Raw genomic sequence first — 11121 nt, forward strand, 5'->3', positions numbered from 1 at the left:
TATATATATATATATATATATATATATTAGTGCTGTCAAACACTAATTTTTAATTTTTTTTCATAAGTTTTTATGTGCATAATGTGTTTTCTGTGTATATTTATTATGTATATATAAATACACACACATACAGTATATATTTTGAAAATATTTACATGTATTTACATGTCTATATTTTTATTCACATCATTTGTTCTAAATTAAGATATTTAATATATAAACAATATATTTTTCTGAAATATATACATGCATGTGTGTATTTTTGTAATATATATATATATATATATAGTGTTTATTTATTTTCCAGAAATTGAATAGAAAATTAAAAAAAAATCATTCATTTAAAAAAATCTTACTGCCCCCAAACTTTTAAACAGCAGTGTATGGATTTTCAGAAACAAGTGTTTCCCATAATGCTTTGCAGTCAGTGAAGGGGTGATTGTGACCTGTGTATGTTGACTTGTGCTGTATTCTCTCTGTTATACAGAGCACAGGCTGGGAGGTAGGTGCTAAACTTCATGGTTAATGCTTGGCCCATATACGTGCAAGCTGTGGGCATTTATCATGACTCTCTTTGCTGTGAATTTGACCCATTAACCTTTTTATGGACGTTTTCGTTTCTTTGTCCATCCCTCTTTCTGTGGGACTGCTGTCAGTGATGTGTGGGCAGCAGCATCCCTCTTCCTCTCTCTCCCTTCTCTTTCTTGAGGAAAAACAATGTTAACATTGTCATTTTTGACAGGCCATGCATGGGAGCCACTGTGACACTAATGACAGATTTATTCATGAATGCGTCATTTCACTCCCTCATCCGTTTCTCTCACTATGTTTCATCAGTACTGCCATCTTTGTCTTCTTATCATGTCTCAAAAGCACAGGGTTCGATTTATGTGAGACATGAGGATAACCTTGAAGGACTGGTTTGCCCAAAAATGAAAGTCTAAACATCTTTTACTCACCCTCATGTTGTTCCAAATGTGTAGGACTTTCTTTGTTCTATGGAACATAGAAGAAAATATTTTAAATATATATGACTGGATCATTGAGTCAGTTTAGCTTGAAAAATGAATGAGTCAGATTCGTAAACCAGTCATGGACATTGTGAACTGGATCAAGTCATTGCAAAGATCAGCCTCAAAATAACAGTTTGACACTTAACCCTTTTATTACACTTTTTCTTGTTTTGTTTTTTGACAGCTTGACAGCAATGGTCCTCATTTATTTTCATTATAGAGTGCAACAGTCATGTTCTGGAAGTATAGTCCCAGTGATTGTCTCCATAGGAGAATTGATTTTTAATGATAACTTACTGTGAGCTCAGAGGTTGCTAATGGATGGCATATGCTTTTGTTAAAGTCATTAGTTCACACTATTTTAACATTTTTTTAAACAGCTGAGTTAAAAAAAAAAAAAAAAAACACGAAGCGGTGCGAATGACATAAGAGTCAGTTCTTTTCTTCGTAAGTACACAAACTTGTACCCTTGTCGTTTTGTCCAATTGCCACTTTTTTAATTTTTTTACTTCAAATTAAAATGTGAAATTTTCACCTCGCAGCTGGTAATCATTATTAAATCACTATGGGAAAAAAAGGAATGTGAAAATACTTCCGGAGCCAACGTTGCTGAAAAAGTAGAGTACTATTTAGTACTATTTTAAATAAAAATAAAATAGCAACTAGGATAGTCTTCAAATATTAATTTTTGGTGTTCCACAGAAGAAAGAACATCATACAGGTTTGGAATTACATGAGTGTGAGTAACCAATGACAAAATTATTAATTATGGTATCCATTTACAAAATCAGCTGAAGATTGAATAAGGGCTAGATGCTTTTTTGGAGACTATGCAGAATTCTTTTTTTTTCATAAATTATGCTTGTTTTTCCTCTAAAGGGATATCATGGTGAGCATCGTTTCAAAACATTTACATTCAAAGTGATGTCCAACTGACCTTCTCTTTATACAAGTTTTTTATTTCATTGCAAACTAAATCGACCCCTGAGTTCTCATTTACACCAATTTGTTTGTATACTAGTATTAATCTTACTTTGATTTATTGCATGACAGCGACTCAACAAAACCTTCATAATTTTACACTTATTGCAGCATTATACCAGGAATGCATTACACTTTCTCTCAACTGTCCATTTAATAAAGACCTTTAATGCACTTTTCTCTGCCTGCTGCTTCTTCATTGCATACTTATTTTTGAGTTTGTCTTTTGTGTTTGCATGTTTTTTTCTTTAAGTATTGATTCATGGTAGTATTGCTGTTTGTTTGTTTTGTGTGTACGTGTTTTGTTAGTCAGAAAGAGTTTCCTGGTTTCCTGATTAAAATGTTCTGTTCTCTCCTTTTTTATTTCCCTGGTTGCTGACCCCTCCTCTTCCCACTTTAATTATTGTGTCTTGTGGTAAGTTCATAGTCCGAGGGTTTATTTCCATGACGTTTATGACTGAAAAAAACATTCGCAATGAACCAGAGAGGGGCTGAACCATCTCAGACACCTGGTATCCAGACCCACACAATCTGAAAGTCACAAGCAGAAAACTCAACACATTGAACAGAACTGGAACGTCCATCATTCACACAGTTTTATGCATCTTTTATTCCTTACTATTTATTTATACAATGTTTTGACTCATTTAAATATGCTTACTTAACTCGAATGCTCTATTTAACTAGTTTTTCATTTAGGCTTATTGATCATTTGTTTACACCCATTTTGAACAGATATATATATTTTTTAATGTGTTACTTCACTTATGATAGATGTGATATATTGCATAAATTAAGAGAATTATTATGGAAAATATTTCATCTCGTTATCTAAATTTGGGCTGTATGGTTGGTCTGCTTTGGTTCAGCCTTTCTGCATCTGATTAATACGTCACTTCCTGTGCACTCAGACATGTTCCCGGCTCTGTACATACAGTGGTGTGAAAAAGTGTTGGCCCCAAATTTTCTAAAATAAATTTTCTATTTTAATGGGGTCATGACATGAATTTTTTAAATTTTTATTTTAATATGTTCCTTAAGGTTTACTTATAATGAAAAATTATTATTTTAAACCCTCAGTCGGACCCTCTCTCTAAAATGACTTGTTTTAAGAGGCGGGTCCTTTAAGGCTGGTCTGGAATCAGGCACTGTTATGATTGGCTAAAGTCATTGCATAGGAAACATTATCAACGCAACACAATGTGAGTGTTTTGACAACATCAAAAAAAACCCCCCCCGTAATTTCCAGACAAAGCATCATAAAATCACTTACTTGCAGTTTGTGATGCAGCTGCAGTCTGATCCAGTTCCGCTTCATCAAATGTTTCTTTGTGAACTCTCCATCACACCGTGCCTCGTTTACAAAATAAAATCCTCCGACACGATCCGGGATGCCATTAAAAATAACTATCCAATTGTTCGTTACGCTAGGATCCTTCTGATATCTGTACAAAGACACGAAGAAGCTGTTTAAACCAAATGCTTTAAAGCAAATGTTCTTTCACTCCATTTGTCCTACTGACGAAAGCAAACGCGCATCTGTATACTGTATCCAGTGTAGACCAGATAAGCGGCAGTGATTGTAATTTCTATTTGCTTCTGATGCATCGCGATACTCGAATTCAACGTGATCAAGTGGGGCCTATGATGAGAAGATGACTATTCGTCAACGCCTTGCTCTGAAGGCAGTGTTTATGCAAATGTTTGTCTTGCATCTCAGATCCAAAACGAGCCGTTTTTGGAGCTTGATTAAATAAATGCTTTGTTTATAATAAGGAGGGCATTTTAAGCTATGAAACTTGCAGGATGTTTTAATAGTACAAAGGCCTGTTATATGCCAAAAGATCAAGGCAAATTTGATTTCTCATGTCATGACCCCTTTAAAAGTCCTATTATGCTTTTTCACTTTTTCAACTTTAGTCACTCTAAAATGACTTGTTTTAAGAGGCGGGTCCTTTAAGGCTGGTCTGGAATCAGGCACTGTTATGATTGGCTAAAGTCATTGCATAGGAAACATTATCAACGCAACACAATGTGAGTGTTTTGACAACATAAAAAAAACACCCCCGTAATTTCCAGACAAAGCATCATAAAATCACTTACTTACGGTTTGTGATGCAGCTGCAGTCTGATCCAGTTCCGCTTCATCAAATGTTTCTTTGTGAACTCTCCATCACACCGTGCCTCGTTTACAAAATAAAATCCTCCGACACAATCCGGGATGCCATTAAAAATAACTATCCAATTGTTCGTTACGCTAGGATCCTTCTGATATCTGTACAAAGACACGAATAAGCTGTTTAAACCAAATGCTTTAAAGCAAATGTTCTTTCACTCCATTTGTCCTACTGACGAAAGCAAACGCACATTTGTATACTGTATCCAGTGTAGACCAGATAAGCGGCAGTGATTGTAATTTCTATTTGCTTCTGATGCATCGCGATACTCGAATTCAACGTGATCAAGTGGGGCCTATGATGAGAAGATGACTATTCGTCAATGCCTTGCTCTGAAGGCAGTGTTTATGCAAATGTTTGTCTTGCATCTCAGATCCAAAACGAGCCGTTTTTGGAGCTTGATTAAATAAATGCTTTGTTTATAATAAGGAGGGCATTTTAAGCTATGAAACTTGCAGTTGTTACTTTCAACAGCCACTACTCTAGTCTTCAGTGTCACATGGTCTTTCAAAAATCATTTTAATATGCTGATTTGCTGCTCAAGAAACATTTCTTATTAGTATCAAATCAATGTTGAAAACAGTTAAGATGCTTAATGTTTGTGGAATTTTTTACAAGAACATTTATTATTAATTTCTTAAGTATTCATCTCTTTCAAAGAAAAACGTACTGACCCCAGACTTTTGAAGGCTAGTGTAACATCGAGAAACTATATAGAAATTTGGAATAATAATAATAAATGAAATCAAAGTTTTTGCTCCTCTTTTTTAGAGGTTGTTTCAGATATCCTCAAATGGTAGATGTTACTACTATAATAATGATAGTGTATTAGTAGTGGCTGTATTTTGCTGTATTTCACCGTTATATAATTGCACCACTATTGCCAGTGTTGAATGCAGGTTATTTATGTAAACATGTACCAGACAATGTTTACTTTGCTGCTGTCACTTGACAACTTGCTGCCATGAGAAAATGTTGTTTGCCTCATTGCACTTTACCTTTCTTTATGACTAACTGTTTTAAAGTGTAAACCCATGACATATGTCAAATGAGTACCAACAGGATTTATGTTTCCGTGTTATCTGGTGTTTTTAAATGGCAGCTTTAATTAACAGCACATTAGTAATTAACACATTTGTTTGTTTCAGCATGGAAAGCGGATGTTTGGCACCTATTTCAGAGTTGGATTTTATGGTTCTAAATTGGGTGACTTGGATGAGCAGGAGTTTGTCTACAAAGAGCCAGCCATCACCAAGCTGGCAGAAATCTCACATCGGCTTGAGGTACAAAACCATTTGCATTTTCTGTTTCACGTTTTATTAGATAAGCAATTTGAAAGTTTTTTGTAATACACATACATAACCTCTCTTAATTTGTTAATTTTGCCTTAATTCCAGAGTTTCTATGGTGAAAGGTTTGGTGAGGACCAAGTGGAAGTTATTAAAGATTCCAATCCAGTTGACAAGTGTAAATTGGACCCAAATAAGGTGCGTTGAAATACCGCATTATGGTGCAAAATTTGTGCTCAGTTTTAAAAACAATAAACGACAATACTTTGCATTGAGAAATAACATCACTTTCCAATACAGGCCTTCATTCAGATCACGTACGTTGAACCATATTTTGACACTTATGAAATGAAGGACCGCATCACGTACTTCGATAAGAACTACAACCTGCGCCGCTTCGTCTACTGCACGCCGTTCACACTCGACGGAAGAGCTCACGGTGACCTGCACGAACAGTTTAAACGAAAGACCATTCTCACTACCTCCCACGCTTTCCCCTACATCAAGACCCGCATCAACATCATCCATAAAGAGGAGGTAACTCGCACACATGCATTGTGAAAGCTTGTATAGTTTTTCATGCTAGATGAAAATTTCATCAGAAGTATCAAGATCTTTTAAATAGCTAATGGAATATGAGTGTAGTACTTGTTCATTTAATACCATGGTATACCATAGTAATGCCCAGTGTCATTTTAGTATTAATTATAGTATTTTATTTTAACAATTTGCATTATTTATTTTTTTTGTTTTCTTTTTAAAGTTGTAGTAATTTTATGTGCTTTTGTCATTTTTATTTTATTTATTTTTATATTTCTATTTAGCTTTATTTTTTATTTCAGTTTTAGTAATTTAGGTTATATAAATATATAATATATCAATACTTCAGCAAATATATATTATTTGATTTCAGCTTCCAGTTAACAAAACATTTATTAATAGTTTTGGTTTTAGTTAACAATAACACTGAATGCCACAGTGTTTTCGTAAGGTTAAGGGAAGATATCGATATATTACTATTTGCCTTTCAGATTATTTCCACGCCTATTGAAGTAGCCATTGAGGACATGCAGAAGAAGACACAGGAGCTGGCTTTTGCTACTCATCAAGACCCATCTGATGCCAAAATGTTACAGATGGTTCTGCAGGGGTCTGTTGGCACCACTGTTAACCAGGTGACTAGTTGAGCCTTTTCACTTAATAATACAGATGCAATATCACTGATAGTTATCTTCTGGATTAATTTGAGCAACTTGATGACACAGCAACGGTACATATAACATCTGGAAATTCAGCCTCCAGAATGTGTAATATATTTCATTGCCATGTAGTAGTTCCCATTATTTAACAAATGTAGTTACTTAAATACTTGGGGCAGAGAAAAAACAAAAACATATATATATATATATCGTTAAAACAACAATTACGATATCGCAGACGATATATATCGCACACCCTAATACAGACACACACGCACACATACATGTTTGTATATTAATATATATATATACAAAATTTTTGTGTCATTGGTGAAATGAGTAAATCATTTGAATGATTCTAACCTATGTATGTATTATATTTATCTATAGGGCCCTCTTGAGGTGGCCCAGGTATTTCTGTCCGAGATCCCAAGTGATCCTAAACTCTACAGGCACCATAATAAACTGCGACTTTGCTTCAAAGACTTCACCAAGAGGTTTGATTCCAGATGCTCTCACACTACATTAACATGGACTCCAGTAGTCCAACTACTTACCATGACTTTTTACATCACATTTATAATGAAGTATTTACTATATGTATATAGGTCAACTATTATCCCAAAAAGAATTGAACTATTGCAGTCCATGTAAATGTTGCTGCTTTTGTATGGTTGCATGACATGTTATTTTAACAGTTAAATGGTAATAATACAGTGGTCAGTAATACAATTAGAACTTTGAAATGCCTGCATGGTAAATGCCACGTACCATTACCGAAATGGCCTTAAGGTGAACTGACTCTGCAACCTTTAATAACTCCCCTAGATGTGAAGATGCCCTTCGCAAAAATAAGAGTCTGATTGGTCCAGACCAGAAAGAGTATCAGAGAGAGCTGGAGAGGAACTACCACAGACTGAAAGAAGCTCTGCAGCCTCTCATTAACAGGAAGATCCCACAACTCTACAAACCTGTGTTACAGGTGAACTCACACAGGTCAGACAATTAAAATTGTCAAAAGCTGTTAAGAATGTCCTGTATACATCACCTTGCGCCCGATAAACCAGCTTACTGCAGCAACTTGGTTTACCAAACTACGTTTGAATGAATGAATAATGGGAGTTTCCCCCTTAAGCCCTTCAAGCCTTAATATTTGAATCAAAGGGCCATTAATATTTTATTAATACAAGTCAAATGGTTCACTGTAAAGTACTCAACAGTTGCTCAGTTTGTTTCATATGAAAGCAAAATTGTGATTTAAATTGTACTGCAAATATTGCAGAATGCATAGAAATTCCATCATTGAATCAAATCGAATTGAGGCCTACTACAGTCAGGAAATGGGCCTTCATAGCCTGGTCTATTTAGTGAAGTTCGTCAACAGCAACGCATGATTAGTTAGTTACTCATAACGGATGACACATGGATAATGTGTTACATAATTGTCCAAAAAGGTGTGGGTGTTTTAAATGTACTTGATTTCATTTTTCCATTTTAACAAGCAGCAAAAGGACAGCTTGAGAGAAGGTAGTCAAGTTGTTGGCGAGCATATTTTGAAAATAGTTTGCGGACCATTAAAGTTTTGTTTTTTTACTCCTTTTATGACATTAAAGTTTTTCTTTTTCTTTCAGAGACTCTTTTAGCAGAATGAGCCTTCGCAAGCTAGACGTGTGAAGATTGAAGAAATAAAAAGAACAAATGCAATTATTTATTTGTATATATCAATCCTCCTCACAATATCAGTGTTTCTGCCATAAAGTAAAAAGAGATAAGTGTTAAGACGTTTGGTACATCATTCCAATTTTGTATTAGTTTACAAAATGGCCTGTTACATGATCACAAGAACTGATGATGAATTTAGCATACAAGGTGTCAAAACCTGTATTCTATTACTCTGTGCACTTTTTTTTTTTATTTAATTGTTGTTTTTTACTTCATCCCAGTGCATTTTTAATAGTTACGGTACAACTTAAGAGTTTATTTAATCCTTACAGAAAAAGCAAAAAAGGTGATGAATTTTTTTCGGCATTATGTACCTTTTGTTTACTTTAAATATTTTACTAAATAAATACTCTAATAGCCATTCCAATGTGTTGTTAAAGACACTGCATCAAAAGACTTTTATTTTTATATGTTGGTATTTTAATGTGGCAAATAAGAATCTACATAACCAGGTAATTGAAAAATAATGAAATTTTCCCTGCCTCCTCAAATATACAACAGCATGTAAGAGATTCTTGTGAATTGTTTTATTAATTGCTCAGAGATCTTGGTGTAAAAGCAGGGCCTGCTCACAACATGGGAAAGAAAAGCTTCTTAGACTGGACTGAAGTATGGCTGATAAACTATAACCTAGAAAAATAGGTCACTTTATCCCTGTGGTCATTTATAGACAAATTATACACTCTGTACTTTCGAGGTTGCCCACCTAAATTTGATTCTCTCTGTGCAAATAGCCTGCAGCGGGAAACAAAACACATTGCCTGTGCTTTCTAGTATCAAAAAAATGAAGAGATTAATGTGAAATCTACTTTGGGTTTTTAAGCTATTAATAATACCCTCCAAAATGGACATCAAAAATGTGAATTCATACTTGAGACAAAACCCAAACAAGCAAGAATTGATCTAAAAAAAAAAAAATTTCAGTGCACAATAAATCATTTTGTGCTATTCATTAGAGCTTCTATGGAATGCTTGAAAGTATAGGAAAACTGTCACATGCACTGTTGCAATAAGTGCCAAGGTGCGTTTGCATGAGGGTCACTGAAAAGCAGATGACATGGACTCGCTGAACAAGAAGATAAAGTACAAAAACAGTAAATCAAAAAAAGTGGCAACAAATGTCATGGCCTTGAAAGATTCACATCGGCTTTTCACTGACATTTGTTACACAAACATATCGACTATTAACACATCCTGACTTGTTTTTCCAGTTGTCTGCAAACGTACTTTCATAGTCCACGTCTTACCAGTAAAACTTCATAACCGAGTCCCTTCGGCTGATTTTATTGAAAGACTCTCTTGTAGAAGAGCAGGTAAGGTGTAGAGGTGGAGCATGTCTCGGGGGAACAGGCTCTGAGGAAGTCCTCTTCTTCAAAGAGTCTCACTTCGGAGTCATCAAACAGCATCCACTTTCCCTCAAAGTCCAAAAGGTTCCGCAGAGCGAGGTCAAAACTCACCTGGGTCCCGTCGCCCATAGCATTAACTCCCTCTTCCTCTGTCTCTTTCTTCACTGTGTTATGAAGCAAAGAACCGGCGGCACGACTGGCCGAGCCGGAAGCCTTCTCTGGATTGGTTTGATTGCTGTTGCTGAGCTCATAACTGGTGACGCTTCTCTGCCCTCCTAAAAGCCCAACACCCTCGGAGGACCTTTTGCTTCCTGATTTGCTGGACATGCTGACTCTGGCCACATTTTGGCCCCTGCCAGGCAAGCTGAAAGACACCTCACCGTCATCGTACTCTGTTTGAAGTACCTCCTCTTTCTTCCGTTTCGTGTCTTCTTCTCGGTCTCGGTCTTGATCTTCATTCTGAGACTGAAGCCTGAGTGTGGTGCGATGGAGATCCATCATGCGGATGCAAGTGGTGTAGTGACCGCTGCTGATGGTTACTCCGCTGTGCATGACCACGGCGAAGAGCTCGTAGTGATGGCTCTGGTCTGGAGAATCAGGCCGAGTGCACCACTCATGCAGGGAAAGCTTGAGAGGGGTCTGCAGAGGAGTATTCACCTTGGAAAGGCCAGCATAAGGATCCATCCTAAAGATTGAGGAAGATTGGGTAACACTTTAGAATAATGGTCCATTGTTAAATAACTATGCAGGAAGTAATAGGTAGTACTACATTAATACTTAACTTAATATTATTAACTAATAGAGAAGCAAGATTAACTAAGCAGTAAAGTAGTAGCAAATTTAGGACAAAGGTAGTACCTTATTAGATATTTGATAATTATTAAATAAAACTATCCTCATTGAGAACTACTTGTGAACTATGACCAGTTAATAAAGAATAACCAGTTAATTACTAATCACAACAGTAACGTCTTAAAAGTGAACAATTGGGTTCTTTGTGGAAACTAATTTATGAATATGATATCCCCCAAATAAGTCGGCTACAGGTTGAAATTGTGACTACTACTCTTACCAAAGGATGGATGCTCAAACTTAAACAGACTAATAATAAAAATAATTCATTTAAAAATGTTAATAATTAGGATGTGATGCTGACAAGCTCATGATTGAATAAGTTCACAATTATGATCTCTGCTTCGTGTCAGTTCAATATCAATGTATCCCACTCCAAAAGACCTGCTGCTAAAATATCACTAGTGCTTCACACAAATGTAGGACTGTACAGTATGTCAGATATAAAATATGTTAAATAACTTATTAAATTACTTAGTAATTACTGAGTAGTTTAACAGGTTTTCACTTTAAAATAATGGTCCAGATCACTAGTAGTTCCT

At 35.5% G+C, this 11121-nt stretch overlaps 2 protein-coding genes across 3 annotated transcripts in view; one reads left to right on the top strand and one right to left on the bottom strand.

The window, feature by feature from the left end:
* Positions 1 to 8424, top strand: part of LOC107556541 (dedicator of cytokinesis protein 7-like) — a 54833-nt gene extending 46409 nt beyond the window's left edge. Inside the window, exons 39-45 of the mRNA XM_016239683.1 lie at positions 5320 to 5454; positions 5569 to 5658; positions 5761 to 5997; positions 6492 to 6635; positions 7050 to 7156; positions 7488 to 7655; positions 8291 to 8424. Coding sequence (XP_016095169.1) covers positions 5320 to 5454; positions 5569 to 5658; positions 5761 to 5997; positions 6492 to 6635; positions 7050 to 7156; positions 7488 to 7655; positions 8291 to 8333 — 924 coding nt within the window. The 3' untranslated portion in view covers positions 8334 to 8424. The remainder of the gene's footprint in view (positions 1 to 5319; positions 5455 to 5568; positions 5659 to 5760; positions 5998 to 6491; positions 6636 to 7049; positions 7157 to 7487; positions 7656 to 8290) is intronic.
* A 343-nt stretch (positions 8425 to 8767) lies between these two features.
* Positions 8768 to 11121, bottom strand: part of usp1 (ubiquitin specific peptidase 1) — a 13225-nt gene continuing 10871 nt past the window's right edge. For both annotated transcript variants that reach the window (XM_016239696.1, XM_016239697.1), the window contains exon 9: positions 8768 to 10412. In XM_016239696.1, the coding sequence (XP_016095182.1) occupies positions 9665 to 10412 (748 nt within the window). In that variant the 3' untranslated portion in view covers positions 8768 to 9664. The remainder of the gene's footprint in view (positions 10413 to 11121) is intronic.

Source organism: Sinocyclocheilus grahami, unplaced genomic scaffold (assembly GCF_001515645.1).
Source record: "Sinocyclocheilus grahami isolate Dianchi unplaced genomic scaffold, SAMN03320097.WGS_v1.1 scaffold572.1, whole genome shotgun sequence".
Lineage (NCBI taxonomy): Eukaryota > Metazoa > Chordata > Actinopteri > Cypriniformes > Cyprinidae > Sinocyclocheilus > Sinocyclocheilus grahami.